Source organism: Haliaeetus leucocephalus, unplaced genomic scaffold, assembly GCF_000737465.1.
Source record: "Haliaeetus leucocephalus isolate CR32 unplaced genomic scaffold, Haliaeetus_leucocephalus-4.0 Scaffold166, whole genome shotgun sequence".
NCBI classification, from domain to species: Eukaryota; Metazoa; Chordata; class Aves; order Accipitriformes; family Accipitridae; genus Haliaeetus; species Haliaeetus leucocephalus.
Genome location: NW_010972602.1, coordinates 1,224,269 through 1,241,955, shown reverse-complemented (window position 1 = coordinate 1,241,955; position 17,687 = coordinate 1,224,269). Strand labels below are relative to the sequence as shown.

General features: G+C 38.5%; 1 protein-coding gene across 2 annotated transcripts in view; it reads right to left on the bottom strand.

The window, feature by feature from the left end:
* The window catches only part of NR5A2 (nuclear receptor subfamily 5, group A, member 2), a 95,718-nt gene that overhangs the window by 17,455 nt on the left and 60,576 nt on the right, over positions 1-17,687 (bottom strand). For both annotated transcript variants that reach the window (XM_010563416.1, XM_010563417.1), the window contains one exon: positions 10,508-10,655. In XM_010563416.1, coding sequence (XP_010561718.1) covers positions 10,508-10,655 — 148 coding nt within the window. The remainder of the gene's footprint in view (positions 1-10,507; positions 10,656-17,687) is intronic.

The window sequence follows — 17,687 nt, the reverse complement described above, 5'->3', positions numbered from 1 at the left end:
AAGCGAATTTTCAATTTTTTTGCAGAGTTTTAGATCCTAATATGAAAATACAGCAAGGAACTGCTTTCATGTTGAGTAATTTGTAAGGGAAAGGATCACATTTTCTCAAAACTTAATACAGATACTTTAAATCAGATTCCTTTTAACAATGGTCTTTGTTATGGTATCTGTAGATATTTCAAACAACATTGTTTCAATTTGGTTGTACCTTACATGGTATCTTTAATACTCTGTATTTCACCACTGTTTAAAAAGATAGGTAACTATTGTTTTCACTTATTGGATAGGGTAGCTGAGATATCATTTAAGAGACTTCAAAGCTCCATAGTCAGTAATGGAGTCAGAAGCAGAATTAGAGACAAGAGGGTTGATTTCTCTGTTGGGCAATGCTGGCTCCATGAAAGGAGAACGTCCCTCATGAGACGATTCTGAAATGAGGTTTCGCCCGTATTCATTTGCTTTACTTTCCCAGAGGATTAAAGTAGAAAAGTGGAATAGCTCTTCTAGTGGCAGAGTGGAGAAGCCTGGCTGCTTTGCTTGAGACCCAGAGAAGACTTAAATGTTCCAGGAGCAGACTAGCTATTTAACTGTTCTCCTGGCCCTCATCATCATTAATAAGAGATTTATCCCTAGTTTCCAAGGCAATGTGGGACATGCAGCAGCAAGAGACTATGTCAGATTGCTGACAACTGCTCACGATAGAAGTTATCAAATTCAAACTTGACAAATGGAGAAAAGTTTGTAAAAACTGTGAAATTAGGAGACTCATGATAAATTTAAACTTCTTGCCTATGAAACTTACTGTTACTGATTTGGGGACAAGAAAGCACCCATGTAATCATCATCATTACCTCCTTCAGCCTTCTGTTCAATGCAAACCATAGATCTCCATCCAGCAGTTGGACATCAAGTCTATAACTTTTGATTGAGCTGTATGATAATATAAAGAAGTGGTCATCTTGATTTCAGATTTCAAGAAACAGAGTCTCCATTATACCCAAAGATGAGTTCTTCCAAAAGACAGTAATCTTCACCTTTAAATTTGTCTATTTCTAATATAATTAATCCCAAACTAATATTATATAGCTAATCCTGGACATGTGTTCTCACTGACTTCCATGGCATATGCACAGGAGCCATTGCTTACTAGATTAAACTTTTAACAAATACCACATTGCCTCATCATATTACATCTCAATTACCACAGCATTTCTTCCTTTGGCCTTGGCAAATGGTGCTGCCAAGATGCCCTTCCTAGCTCATAGCTTCCCTATCTTTTTGCATCTTCCCTTTTCCCTGCTACATCAGACATAAATTCTGTTTGCTTTCAAGGTCTTGTAGCTGTTCCTTCCTTATCTATCATCAGTCATTCAGCATCACGAGGTCATCTCTTGCTTCTGACTTGCCTGCAATGCCATCTCTGTTTCCCACTCGCCACCTTTCCAGACCAAGTACTTTTCTGCTTTCTCCGCTCTGCTTCTCATGCTTAATATGCCAGATCCATTTATCCACCTTCTTCATATTCCCTCTCAAAACTTTTTCCTGTGACATCTGAGACAAGCCTGGGCTGTAGGTGTGATGGAATTGTGCCTGTCATCCTTGCACTGTCTGCCAGTCAACACCAGTTCATCATCACATATGTAGATTGTATACTTTAAAGGAGCATTTTAAAATATCACTTGCCATTAAGGATTCCTAATTATAAAATTAGGAAATGTTACTATTAATAAGTTTGTCACAGTGAAAGGATCGTCTAGCTAGATGTCTTATTCTACATTCTCTGGTTTCATTCCCAGCCTATCTGCAGGCGAGACGTTAATTTCAAAAAGTCTATGAAATACTGTTAGTACAGCAAAAAATAATCAAGAATCCAAAGGGGCAAATATTTTGTCAGAAATTAGTATGTGGAAAAACATACTTAAATAAATCCTGGTTTTATCTATTAGTCAGCTGTCAGCTAATAATAAATTATATTCAGTCCCTCCCTTGTTATAAATATATATTGATTAGTTTTAAACTCTGAACTTCAGAATGAGTTATATCTGGTCATTGCTAAACTGCTCTCTTCACTAAGAAAAAAAATCCCCAACACCTATTATACTGCATTTAATTAAGACAAGCATCAGCTTTATGTACCATTATTTGCTTCTGCCAAGTCTCTATGGGTATAAATATTGAGCAGTCACATCTCCTGAATACTAATCGATCCTTCCTGAACTCCAAATGATTACATAAAGTTTAGGAAATGTTTCTTTGCCAGTATTATCCTCCAATGCTTACTGTAGTTAGACATTAGGGTTGAGATACGAGCCTGGATTTGACAAGTGTGCAGTAAGTATTTTTCTAAATTCAGATGTAATGTGGGGAAGCCTGAAAGCCCCAGCTGAATGCTAATTTTACAGAACCCCTCGACTGCTCCCTTACTGGTGTTTACCCGGTGCAATCTTAGCAGTACACTTGGTAACAGAATGGAGAAATATAAGAAAACTGCCAATGGATTTAATAAAACAACTTCATAATAACAGCCCAGTTATACATGTGTATTATAAATAACTTATATAGAAAAAAAAAAGGTGTAAAAGTAGCTGTATATTTACAAACTACCAAAAGTAAAAAAGGCTAGAGTGACCACTTTGAAGAAGACTGCGTTAAACCCTAGGTACTGTTTGTCGCTGCAAGTAAGAAGTGAACACATTTGTGATGACAAGTCTGTCCCTGTAGAAGTGCTCCATTACTGGCTTGCGTTGGCTTGCCCAGGAAGACCGTCATGTGATACTTTTTGCTTCACATTCACAGCACCTACTTCAGATCCTGGCACTGAAGGTGCTTTGTGAAGACAAAGTGTTATCTCTGAGCTTCTTGGTATCCTGCCAAAGAACCACCAGGCCTATTTTACAGGGAGGAGAACAGAGTCCCTGAAAACTACAAATGGCTCACACCTACCTGATGAGAGCATGAGAATGGCTGTGCTGGCACTCTGGATCCTCTAGACCACTGTCCCGTCTTTGACAGTGATCAGGAGCAGATGCCCTAGGGAACAGTGTAAGAAGAAGAAAAGCATGGAGCGATACCTCCTAGGCGCAGTCGCTCAGGGTCCAACAGCTGGAGGTTAGCAACAGCCAGAAGCAGCGGGTTTTGTATTTCATAGCTTTCAATGGATTTTCCTTCTGTTAAGTTCTCCAGGTGACTTTGGTAACCACAAAAACTTTCAGCATCCTCTACATCTTGGAGCAAGGAGTGCCAGAGCTGGGTAATATGCTGTGTTGAAGAATGAATTCTTGTGTTTTGAGCCAGTCACCTGCTACTTTAGTTTTGTTCTGCTACTAAAATATCAGAATGATGAGAGGAAGAAGCAGCAGCTTTTTGGCTAATTCTTGTTCTTAGTAAGTTCCCATGTTCCGTGGACTGTGCTTTGAAAAGCTAGTGCAGTCTTATTAAACAGAGTGTAAAAGGCAGATCTGTATTTGTTGAAGGTATAATGTGATTATTAGGAAAGCTGCAATAAGTATCTACATGCCAAAATTTGCTAGGTTGTGCCTTTATGTCTCTATTATACTTAGGTGTCTATAATCCTGTATTAATTGGTTCTTGTCTAATTTTCTGGTCTTGTTTCCTGTTTTCCTTTAGGTCTGATAAAATCTCCTGCCTCACTAATTCCTTCATTTCATTCTCCTATTCTTTTTGTTTGTGTGCCCTTAAGCTTCATAAGTACTACAAAAATTTAATCAATATTCTTTGTTATATTACTTCCAGTTGATGCTTATACATTTATTTCCCTACCTGCATACATGATATCCCAAGTTAAACCCTCAGCAAAACTGTGGAAGTGAAAATATGTACAGCCCCATGTTTTGTCTTTCTTTGCTGCTGCATTTTTTCTTATCTTTTCTGTATATTTAGATTGCAAGCTCACTGAGGCAGAGATTCTAGCTAGTCTGTAAATCTAATAACCAATAATGTTACATAAAGTATATTAAAAACTGCAATAGCTAATTTAATTTTTTTTTCAGCTCCAGAATGTTGCATAACTGCATTGATGTAAGTTACTGCAACCAGGTGAAATGGAGCACAGGCAGGCTTTGTGTTGCTTCTCTTTGGGAGCACGTTCTCAGGAAGCTCCCTCTAGTCCTGTGAGCGGTGAGGGTAGAGTCTGCCTCAAAAATGCTTCATTTCAGCCTGTTTCATCTGCATGAAGATCTTAACAGGCACGTTTCTCTCCAAAAAGTGCAAATGGTGGAGCGCTGTACCTCCAATGCCTCCTCCCATCTCAGCAATGACACTTCAGGGAGACTAAAAGCAATGAAAGATTCATTTGCTAATATTCCTCTTATTTAATAGAAATGGGAGTGGAGTGTTGCAGATCTGGATGGATTTCTGCTGAACCCTTAAGTAAGGCTGTGGTTTGTTTGAAAACTGAGTTCTTTTTTTGTTTGGTTGTTTTTTTGTTGCTGTTTAAGCAAGAGCCCATTGTTTGCCATCCACAGCGATTAAATGTTTACCATTTCTACAGGACCCTCTTGTCTCATGTTAAGTGAGATGTGAGATCAATAGTGGCTCTGCAATTATTTGTCCATTGATAAAGCCTTCATTTCTTAAATGAAGTACATTTATCTGTGTCCTGACAATGATAAGGGAGCAGTACCAGTCAGCTGCTGCCTAGTCTAGCATTTAGCTCCACAGGCAGACAAGTGCCTGGACATGGGTCAAATGATGTCTAACTTTCTTCCTATTGGCATTTCACTTTACAAACTGCTCTGATGGAAGGTTTGACAAATCATCCTTGCTGAGTTCAGATAATAAAAACTAGCAGGACAAATGGGAAGTTTTGGTAAAGAGGAAACAATGGCTGATTTCAGGTTAAGTGACCAGTCTGTAAAGCTGCTGGATGGCAAAATGAAGAGATTTCTTGTGTCAGAAGATGATAGAAAGCATCCCATGTAAGGCATTCATTTGGTTCTTCAAGCATCAGTTAGATTTACTCATTTAGCAAATTTAATTGTTGAAAACTTGGTCTGAACTTTATTCTGTGATAGGAAGCAAATCGAAGAAACAGTGAGACAAATTTTGGCTCCAGTGAAAACAGTGTGAAATTCTCTTTGGCTTTAGCGAGGCCAAGATTTCACCCCAGTGGAGCATGCCAATCCATTTCAGCCCCAGAATTAGAGAATTCAACAGCACATGTGGGGTGAGGTTTGGCTTTTGTGTTTTGTTTGCTTGTTTTTTAATTTCAAATTCTGATTTATGACAAAGAAAGAAGGGGGTTTCCAAACTAATGTCAAATTTGGTAGTGAAAATTCAAAGAGGCTGATAAACTGACACATTTGCTTTTTCTATTTGTAGTGTATCTTGATTCAAACCAGCAACTATTAAAGACAAAGAGACCATTTGTATTTATTTTGGGTTTATTTTTTGATAGTGTACTGTGTAGTATACTGATTATACGCTATAGAAAAATTAGGTGTATTATTACTCTGCAATTCAAGTAATGAAATTACATTATCATCAATGTGGCTAGCTTTGGGAAAGCCAGATAGGTTTATTCTCATGTAGTAGTAAGTTTGATAAACAGTTACACAACTATGTGAACAGCATCTTTCTCAGATGTGCTCTTTCCATGTTTTGGACATGAGTTCATAAAGTAGTGTTAAAAGTGGTTTAACACTCAGGTCTGTCAAAGATTTCTTTATTCTTTCCCAGTTTTGCAATGTGTGCCTGGCCACTAACTTTCTGTCAACTGTGTGATTACAGTTGCTGAATTGTCATGGCTCTGCCTTGGTTCTTTTTTGCCTGAAAGAAACCTGTCAAATGCAACTACTGTCAAGAAAACCCAGGTTTGCTTATCTCTTGAGCTACTGATTTTTTTTATCAACATATCTTCAGATTGTGGAAGAAAAATTGGCTGATATACCTGAGTTAAATTGTGGTTTGGTGTGTTGATTATCTTCACTCCCTTTAGTTGAAATTAAGGGGACAATACCTCTATATGTGACAACACAGGAATGATGCCCCAGAAAACAGGCTTGTTTTGGGGTTTGCAAATATGATGTAAACCTCAGTCAAAGAAAGGTTGGCAAGGATAATTGCTATCAACTGGTGTCCTGATTTACTTCAAAGCAAGCTAATAGCTCAAGATAATTGAAATGGAGATTGATAACAGAAATTGCTATTTCTAGGCCACCTAAACAGAAGACTTCTTTCAAATAAATCATGCTGGCAGATGGATTGCTTCTTTGCAATAAAAATGCTTTGGCTTCAGAAGTCCAGCTCATCTTCAAATAAAACATTCAATCAGCATCTAGTTTATCATTTGCGTCAAAGACAGATGTTGGCACAGAATTCAGACATGGCCATCAGAGATCAAGTAGGGGAAGAAGTGACTAGAAGATGGCTTAGCATTTATACCAGGTTACACAACCAAAACTGTGAAGGGCAATTTTGACCACAAGACCTGTTTCTATTTGCTTTATTGTGATCTCAGGTGTCAATTAGACTGGTCGATTTGCGTAATGCTGTTCTGGTGTGCAGTGAGAGAGGAAAGCAACATACATTTGTTTATGTGTAGTGAGGAGGTACACAGCAAGGGAATTGCCACAGAGGACTGACTCATGGAAAGACTGTGATTCTTGAGGAGAACCCTGATGGATGATCAGAGTAATGTGATGGAATTTAAATTTAGTTTGAACTTCCTATGTCTTGACAGAGTAATTGACTGATGGAGCAGTGATGCTGTGAAAGAAGGGGTCTCTGCTGGTGCTTTAATGTCCTTATGAGTCAAGGCTCTTTTTAATTGAAAATACAGCTGAGTCTGAAGCACGCACAAGATGGTGATCTCCAGTGTGATTGTGGTGATTGTGCTGGTTGTAAGGACCGATTTGTTCTCTGACTTTTTAACTCATGGGAGCACAAGAGCTGAAGGAGTGATTCAGCTGAACTGGTTATCTGCTGAGAACCACAGTCCAGGTGTGAGGGACTTGCTTCTCCAGAGATTGGCAGTGACTGGATTGAAGGATGGCATGAGGAACCACTGAGGGTAGACCGACAGAAAATCACTGAAGTGTGAAGATCCATGGATGTGAAAGAAGACTTTTATGTACAGAGAGGTAAGAATTACCTAGCTGTAAAGACATTTGCTTTTTATAACTGATAGAGGGAATTTAAAAGTTACATAACTTTACATATATTAATACTATATAGAACTAAAGTAAAGAGATGTCACACTTAGGAAACTAGTTCCCAAACTATTCTGGCTTATTGAATAATTGCTGAGTCAACTGTACCAATATATACTTGCAGTGTTGGTCAGATGAGCCCAGACAGACTAGATGGCCCACTGGAGAAAGGAGCTGAGCTCCTGCACCTGGGTGTATCACTCAGCGGAGTGGGTATATGCAGTTTGACTGCATCCAGAGTTGTGCATTGCTAGCCGCAAAGGCTACAATAAATATGCATCTGTCTAAGTTTCAACAGCGTCTTCTTTAATGCTACCATCAATCAAAAGCATTTTCCTGTATAAACCCTTTGGAACCTTTGACAAGTAGGTAACGAACAATTACCTCTCTCGTTTAAAATCTAGCAAGCAAAACTGATATGATTTAATTGTGTTTTGAAACATAATTGTAAGTACTTTGGGTTTTGAACATTATTTTGCTGTTAATTTACAAAGATAATAACTTCTGAAATGTTAGGAAAAAAGGCAGAGACAAAGTTCTTTGCCCTGAAGGAGATTGCCATCTTGTGAAGAGACAGAAAATATGGTACAGCCATGAATAACAAACAGCTTTACAAGGCAGCTTGGTATCTGTACAGCTATAAAAAACAAACAGCTTCTTCTCAATAAATTAATTCTGTGGATTATTGACTTTGCATTGCCTTTGAGAGGCTTTATATTAGACATTTATTTTTCAACCAAGCACTATATTAAAGAACAATAGCATAAGGTTTTATTAGTTTGGTTAACACTGTGGCATGAACCTCCTTAGAAATGTAAAAAGGCTGGTATGTCTTGAAGTGCTTTTTATTCCATTAAACATTACAGGGCCAGATTTTCAACAAGAGCCAGCTGAGGTTTTTGAAATATTTTTTTGATTAAGTGATATATTTTGGCATTATGACCAGTTTTCTGTTGAGATGCCTAAGAGATGTAGATATGTGCCAAATGCACCTAGATACTTAGGTACAGTAATTGCTCCCAGTTATTTATGTAGAATTTGATGCTCAGCTAGTTTTGACAGCCCTGCTGAATGCCTACCAGTGTTGTTAGGCAGTTCAATGTCTTCAAAAACCTGACTCACTTTTAGGATGTGAGGTGTCTTATTAACTTCAGCCAGACGATTCGTTCATACTTTTGGGCACAAACTTAAGTACTTAGCTGGAAAGGGTGTCTGTGTTTTTCATTTCAGTTTTGTCATCATTCTCATTAAATATTTGCCTCAGTCCTGTGGGTCAAGTGGTAACATCTTTACATTTTACTCTTTGTAGAATAACATCTTGCTTTGACTATTAGCAAATGGAATTATGCAATATGCTAAATAATGAACTAATCGGTTTCAAAAGTATTGAACCTTTCTTAGCTACTTTGCTTTTATATGCAAATGATGTGACTACAAGGCTCCTAACAGCAGCAGAATTAGCTCTTTTTATGGTAGCATAAATGAGAGAAAAGACTGGATAACCTGGCTCGGTACAAGCTTGCAAAGTATTTCTGCCCAACTGCTTCAGAAGTTGAGCCACTACCTGGCAGAACTAGAAGAGCTAACGGTGTAAGAATGATTCTTAAATCAATGCAAAGTGCTAGAATTGCCGATGAAAGTGATCAAACAAAAAGGCCACCTAAATGTGAGAATTTTCCAAATGCACTTCACTTATTCAGCTAATTTAAAATATCACTGAACTGAGATGAATTCTCTAAATATTTTATCAGAGGAAAGCTACAGGCTCTTTAGATGTTTCTGTGCCACTGTCTAATGACTGAAAAACCTAATTATTAGGAATTAGGAAATCTGAATTCTTGTTATTCATCAGATTAATTCAGAAAACATAATTTCTGCAACAGATGGCTGGCTTCTCCTTCTCTGAATCTAAGACGTGGAAAGCAACGAAGCCCTGAATACAAAATGTTAATAGTTACCAGGGAAATCCATCATCTCTTCCTAGAATTCAGAATGTACATACTTCATAACAGTCAATTCTGTTAGCATCATTCTAATTTTTTAAATAATTCTTATTTTTTTCTACATGTTCTGTATCCTATACCTCTGAAGTATTGATCTTTTATGCTCCCTATAGTTAAAGAGAGCTTCATCTAAAATTTTCCAAAGCAGGTTCAAATTCTGTAAACACCACATGGAGGGACATATTTGAGACAGTAAACGATGCTTTACAGTGTAAACCAAACTGTTCCTTTTAGTCTAATTGCAATTGTATTATAATAATTTATTTGTAGAATTTTATTCCTTTACAGATTTTTTTAAAAACTGAAAATTAAAGACAGACATTACTAAATGTCACCACTGCTGGTATTTCTTTCATTGTTGTGCTTGGCTCAACTGTACACTCTCTTTGTAGACAAAATACCTTTTGAGTAAAACAGGAGTTTTGGCTATGGAGGTATGGCTGGGTCTGACCTTATTTATGTTTTAAAGTCTCTCCTTTCAACTGTCTGCCAGTAAATAAAAATTCACTTGGCCAAAGTTTATTTAGACCAGCTTTATTAAGTCAACAAAGTGCAAACCTGAAACAGAGGACAGGCAGAAAAATCTGTTCCTATGAAGTCAATAGGAATCCATCTCCCTAAGCCCTTTTTTATTCCTGGCACTGGTGATTTTTCTTGACTGATTCATTGGAGGGCACTGGTTTAACTAATTTGTCTTGCACAGGTATCTTTCCCATTCTGTGTCCTCTCTACTAGTACAAAACAATCTTCCCTTTAAAGGTTATTTCCTAGCCTGATCTGTCATGTAGCTATTATCATTAATTTGCACTTTAAGACTTCCTTTCACTTTTTAAAAACTATGAGATACTTTCCTGTATTATGGGTTACGATGTGACAGCCATCATATGCAAAGAAGATTGTTTATACTTACCACAGATGCCTTTGAAAAAGAGGGATATTTTAACCATATCCCCACTCCATCTGCTTTACATAACTATATTCAATATCATAGAAAAACATGGCAATCTGTATTTTCCACTGTTCTCTAGAATTTCTAATAGAATTTTATCCTTCTTCTGGAATATTCAGAAATCACATAGAGAAATACAGAAAGCTTGTAATACTCCATTAAATTCCATAGGTTTTAAGAGTAATTTGCATAGAAACCCACTTTTAATCCTTATACATAATTTCCTGCAAGTGATAATTGAAAAATAATCCTCAGATTACTGTGAACCTCATTAAATATATTTCAAAATCATGTTTTGGGGGAAAAATTAAGAAAAGCAAAATATTTTCAATGTTTTTAGAAAAAAATAATAACACTATTAAGCATGAAGAGTAGAGTGTACCTACCTAAACTAAACAGCACCAGGAATTTGAGGCATACAAATTCTCGTAGATCAAACTGCAGGGAACGAAGCTTTGCTACTAGTTCTTGTGCATGGCTCATAAGATTGTTGAGGGTGGCTCCAGCTTGGGATGCTATTATGGAATAATCCACCTGTAAAAGAGAATTGTATTTCTGTCTGGTTGTCACACCTGCAGAACCACTTTAGGATGTTTCAAGCAATCACATATAACCAGGATACTCCTGGATAAAAGAATCACTCTCAATTTAGTGATGTGATCAAGTCAAGATGATTTTATATATAAACTTATTTTAGGACAATGGTATATATTGAAAATATCATTAAACTATGTATCTTAATGGTATGTCACATCAATGTGAATGCTGGTTTGTCTGTATTAGCTTTTTTAGAAGCTTTATATACGGCAGCTGCTTATGACACTGGTAGCTATTCCCCTGTCCCTGTATCAGTTTGTTTTATTCATTTGGTGTCTCTTGTTCTTATTGTAATTTTATGATCCTGCGAAGAAAGACTGATGAAGTGAGCTTTGCGTCTACACAGGGTGTATTAGTCCAGAGGGACACAACGGTATTCAAGGGAAATGGTCCAGTGTCCATAACTTGGCCAGAAACATCTATACAAGCCCAGAAATGTTGGTGTATTCCCACAGGAAAGAGAGGTATTGTGTGGGTGGTTTCTGTTCTCCTTAGCTACACAAAATCCTGGTATTTGTTGGACTTGGTTCCAACGGACTTGTTCTGGTGAGTCCTCTACCGCTTGCGAAGGAGGAGTAGGCAGGTGTGTGACACAGGCCTGCTGCACTTGCATTTTCCCGAGCAGCAACCGCAGGGCACAAAACTACTTTCTCTGGGACATAGAAAAAAGCTGGACTGCTCTGGGGGGTCTGCTGCCCTCGTGGTGCCCCTTTGTTCTCGGGGGAGGCTGACATGTCTATGAGCTTTCCGAAGTGACACTTGTATATAGAGAGCCAACAGAAAGCTGGAATTAATACACCATATTAAAAAAAGGTAATATTCACAAGCAAAGTACACTTAAAGCTTTTCATAGCTGGCACACCCCTGGGTGATCCTTGAATCTTGGGCAACCTCCCCACTGCCTGCACACTGAAACTTTTTTCTGGCTAATACCAGTCCCATTAAGGGGACGTTTCCATGCAGATGGCCGTACCAGCCTCTGCCACTCTGAAGATGTGCACTGTTAACTTTTGCATGCTTTGTGGTGGGATGGTGAGCAGTGGAAAAGTGCTCGGGTACTGCAGCCTACGGGAATGCCGTGATGCGAAGGTGAAGCGTAGGGGCTGGCGCCGCGGTGAGCTGGCCCTGAGACCGGGCTGGAGGCTGTGAGGCTCGGCAGCTCCAGCACAGCGACAGCAGCGTGGAGCAGGGTGCAACTGCTTCAGCCGAAATGCCTTCAGCTCAGCCCGGTTTCCATCAGAGTGTGTTACACATCCCCTGCAAGTGCCACTGTCCCATGAAAATGGCCAGGTGTGTTGCTTACTCCTGTGTTGAACTCCTCCTGGCCAACTGGCTGAGACCTAAATGGGTTATTGACACATTTTAAAACAATTCTTTTCTTGCCTGGCTGCTCTAATATTACCAATACCTTTCTTTTTTAGGAGTTTCCATAACAACAGGGAAATACTAACCACACTTGATGTAAGCATGCGTAAGTGAAGTCTGGCTTTAAACTAAAACTAAGCACAACAGTAAGTGCACACTTTGGGTTAATGATTTATTTAAAGGTATCAGTGCTGTAATCCCATCTTTAAGGTCTCCTATAGTAAAGCAGTTAATAAAGAACAGCCAGGTATCACCAAAGGAAACAGACCAATGCTGCAAAATTTTGTTTTTCCAGGCACTGATCCCTTAAGATCTGTTTTTTAAAAAACTGTTAAGGAACATGTATTTTGAAATATGGGGTTTTTTTTATTTTAAAACTATTGAATTGATTTTGCTGAAGTATAAACAACAGTAAAGCAAGAAAAAAACCTGAAAGACTTTAAACCTGACAAAATTTCAGCCAGGAGAGATAGGAAGATGACTGAAAGGGACTAAAAATAACTTTTCCTAGTTATGACCTTAATGTAATCAATAGGTTACTGGCTTTTAATAAGACATTTTATTTATATGTACTCTTAGTGCACCTAAGATATTGACTGAAGGCAACTGTACAAGAGAAACGGTTATACTTTTTGTATGGATGTTAAGAATAACACTGCTCCAACTCTGTAAAACATTTAAAGTTGTGCTTACATTTCAATTAAGTCAATGGATTATGCTTAAGTATGCTGTGAGGGTATCCTGTGACGTAGGTTTTATTGCTCTCTTTTACACCTGGGAAAACTGACATAGTGATGTTAAATCGCTTAGTCATGGCCAAAGAAATCTGTGACAAAACTAGGATCTGGTCTTTGGAAATCCCAGCCAAATCATCTTACATGAACTACTTTCTACTTCATCTGTTATTTCTCTTTCTTTCTGTATATATACTTATATGTATTTCTTTATATAGAAGTATATATACTTATAGAAATAAGAAAAAATAAAGTAACATACCTCAAATACTTTTTACTTGAAGGGCAGTTTAATATAGTGACGTGATTCAACTACTTCATATTGAGAAACTGGTCACATATAAAAATCAACTTTAACAACTTAATTTCCCTTTTGTAATCGTTAAGGGAGGAAAAAAAGCTCAAAATCCCTCACTGAGGTTCCAGTTTGTGGGGGAAATATGCTATTCACTTCATAATAAGAAGTTAAGATGTCTGGATGTCAAGAATATCAGTGGCCTTAGTGCAGCGATTATGCCATAATGGAAAAACCCAGTAGATGCCTGGATCTCCCACTATCCCTCTACTGGAGAGCTCTCAGGCAACCTGCTACTCTTTCAGGTGCATTTAATATTTGCAGCACCAGCAAATTTGTCTGGGAGGCAAGTCCTCCTCTGCCACTCACCAAGAGCAGGCTGTATTAAATTTTTATATTTATTGACATTTCATTACCATAATTGACTGCAGTTGGTTCTCTAGTAGAAGGCACAGGGCTGCCTCCTAAGCAGGAGAATTGGTCCCTTGAGTAGAATTTGCAATTAAAAACAAGGCAGAATGGATTTTTTTTTTTTATTGTGTAAATATGATGAGTTGAATTTTCAGCTTTAACTAGAGAATACTGGGTGTGCAGAAGGCTTTTTTCAAGAGTGAGCAAAATTATGAGTCAGTGGAAAGACGACCCCCAAAGGTGTCAATCAGTTTATACAAAATCAACTGTGCATGAAAAAGCCTCAGTTAATGTCTATTCTGAAAAAGTGGTCACATTAAAGAGTGTGCTGTCCTGCTTGCTTGGTCCTGTATGCAGAAATTGATACTAAAAGGTGTATTAATTCTTTTACCTTCCAATTCATGATTAAAAATGCTTTTAAAAGACAAAGATTAAAATAGCCTGGATCTTGAGCAAAATGCTTAATTGCATACTGAAGTCTTAGCATTTACTTTATATTGTACCATTAACTTAATTTGGTAAAATCAAATCCACAACTGAAATAAATTATTCTTGCTTCCCAATTAACAGTATTACATTTCACAGTTGATTTTGATGTTAAAGGTGGTATGTTGACTGGCATTTTTGAAAACAGAAGCTTTGGTGAAGCTTCCATATAACCTAATTTGGAAGTAAAATGATGGGCGTAAAGTTACGGCTGCACAGACAAATATAAGTGTGAATTCCTCATGTACCAGTACACAGTGCTGTCTTGCATGGTGGATATAGTAATGATGAAGAAGTAATGACAGAGGCTTAATTGGATTAGCTTGGTACCAAAGCAATGCAGACAGAACAGCACTGAATAATTTACATTGCTGCCTGTTCTCGCCATTCTGGTGCTTAAACTGGCACGTTTAAGGTTAGCATGGACATCGCTATATATGTTATATTAGGGGCTGTGCTGTAGTACACCATTTGCTCACTGAAGTGCTTAAATCTAAAATTAGATACTCAAAACCTCTGCTCTGCTGCCACCTAACTTTGTGCTTGAAGTCCTCACAGTTCCACCTTCCACCAGCCCTTTGGGTGCCAAAATGCCTCGAGGCCTGGCCAGGACTACCCAAGTCATGACAATGGTAGATAACTATGTGTCCAACTCATTATACAGCTCTTCTTAGATTTATGGACCATGTGGCTTTCATCCACCTAAGGCAGCAAGAATGCCAAAGGCAGGATTTCTTCAGCAGACCAGTGGCTGGAGCCACTGCTGTGTGGGAAATCCAGGGTCAAATCTCCAGTCTAAAGAGTGCATGAAATAAATAAGGCTATAGCCTGGCAATTGGGGTATCTTTCTGAAGGTGAGAAGTATCAAGTTTCTTCAGGTAAATCTGGCACATCTTGAGGATATCTTCTGATCATGAGTATTGGGCAGAAAGAGGGGGACCTTTGGCTTGGTTTGGAGAGAAAGGACTTGCTCGGTGCTGAACTGGGAGGGAAATTCCAGCTGAGAATCCCAAGTAGAAAAATGTTCGTAAGTTCCTTGGACACGCAGCATTCATGTCATACCTCTCTCCTCAGCATTTCTCAACGCTACCTCTTACAGTTACCACCTAGTTTGCTGCTGGCCTTCCCTGCTCCCTGCGCTGGCAGAGGTAGGGGCTGGGCAGATGAGGCTGCGGGCTCTGTGACAGGGCAGGGCGGTACAGAGGCACTAGGAGTAGAGTGATTTTACTTGTTGATGGCTGTTACCAGGTACCGGCTATCACTGAATGCCATTCCTTTCAGCCAGAACGGGAATTGCGCAAGTACGGAATAAAGCCCCTGCCGTGGCTGTATACAGTACCTGTATAACGAACAAACGTTCTAGCAGACTAAGGTACTTCAAGTTAGTGAAAGATTGGTTTCGTACTTAATTCAGTAAATTAGATTGCTGTGTGTTTGGGGCACAGAGGCAAAGGAGGCAGCGGGTGCCTAGGTGCAGCAAAGGGACCGTCCCACTCCTGTCCGCTCTGCTCTGTGCAACGCTGGCCAGCACAGCTGGCTGCTGCTGCTGGGGGGCTGCTCCCCCACCACTCCCTCCTCGGTTACAAACTGCACCGAAAGCCTGGGGAGTGGCCCGCAGTGGTCTGCCCTGGGTTTTGAAGCCTGACCCTGCTGAGAGCCTGTGAGTCGACTCCAGTGTATGGCTGTGTGTGGATGAGCCTTTCTCTCAGAAGGCTGCATTCAGCACAGTATATAGCAAGTAAGTAAATTTACTATCACAACCATAATTTCCACTGTTTCCTGAAATATATATTTCAGTGGCAACTACGGTGGTTATAAACTCATTTTGAGATTTTCATATAATTATTACTTTCATTAAAAACATTTACAACAGGGTTTCTGTTATGTTTCTAAGCAAATGAACATGGAAAACCACTTTGAAGAGGTGCCTATGTACAAAAATTGAGGAGGACTCGGCACAGACAAAACCAGCTGATATGCTTATATCAGGTTTGGATTAATTAAAATTGTGATGACTTGTACAGCATAAGATGCTTGTCATTTTAACATGATACACAATAATAGAAGATAATGAATTAAGTTGCCAGTGGACCTTTCCCCTAGGATGATGTTATTGTGCTTGCTAATTAGCTATAATATGCAAACGATAACACTCCAAAGTACTGCATTTACTTTGTCTAACTTAGTTTCAGAAAAACTTGTACATCAAGACTGGAAAAATTCTATGCCCTGTAGTTGATCATGTATAGATTCATTTATAGTAGATATATTTATGTTACAAAACACATAATAATAAGAGTGTTGTTAGGATTCATGCAGTCAGCTGTTCCAATCGCTACCACTAAATTTTCCACTCTAGTAATGGTGACTACTGGGTTCTTCAAATTATTAGTATGAAGATGTTACAGTAATGTGCAGAACATAGCTAACCTAGAGTACAGTAGAATCCATTTCTTTATCAAAGTGTTGCAATGCACTTTGTGTTTTTTATATAGAGATGAGATGATATGGAATCACTGCTGAGTTTGAATATCCATAAACTTCATTGGAAGACAGACTGTCACTGGAAATTTTTTGTGTATGTTTAGGTAACATCACAAGGGCTGTGCTAACTCAGACTGTTTCTTCAGGAGCTTTTAACCATGTGAGTTCATTTCCCCTTATTACCCTCTTATCTTACACAAATTTCTACTCTACTATTTCAAATCCTTTCCCATCAATGGAAGACTGGATATGCTTACTTTGAATCCCATCAGTATCACTACTCCAATAGGTGGTTGGGACAGACTGATGCAGTGCTTTCTTCATGTTGGGTCTCTGAACAACTTGTCTCTCATGTTGGGCAAGCTTAAAATCAAATATGGGACTTTATATGAATTTATATGGAGAAATTAGTTCACTAGTATAGGACTTGTATGTAGGACTAGGAGCCTTAAAGAAATGCTGCCAGACTCCAGGCAAATAGCTTTTGTTCTCTTTATGGGAGCAATGTGTACAGAATACAAAAGAAATGTGTTTCCTATGAACACAACAGTTAGAATGTGGGAAATGGAACAGTTCTGGCATGCAAGGATTCATGTTGGGTGTCCTCTCCATGACTTTTAACTGGACCTGGAATTTTAGACTTAAAATCATAGTGCTACTATGGTTTCATGGCAACATAGCAAAGCAAAAGTAAATTAGGATCAGTTTGTTCACAGGTGTGTCCACAGCTACTTGGAAGGCTCAAAATGTTTAATGAATATTTGGACAAACCTGAAGTGGGCACTTCATGATTATAACTTAATTTTGATGTGTTTTACCAAGTTTAATGGAGAACATCTAGTTCAGACCCTAAAAGCAGCTAGCATAATATCTTTGTAAGATGTGAGGTACTTTTAACAACTAGCACAACCTTGTTTCCTTTTCCTTTAGGCAGAGACCACTAGAGTGAGGAACTGTGCAAGCCTGGATACGAGAGTACAAATACTACACTGAAGAGCAAAATAATGATTGCTTGACCTCCTTTCTATCCACCTTGAATCAAATCCTCTGTGTGTTTGCCTATGTAAGGGAGGACTTTTAGGTTTGGCCCCCCAATGCCAATACCTCTTTTCTGCCAGCTACAATTATGAAGCCTCACTGACTGCAATTACAAATCTAATGGAAAAATAATATATATATATATAAAAATAAAAA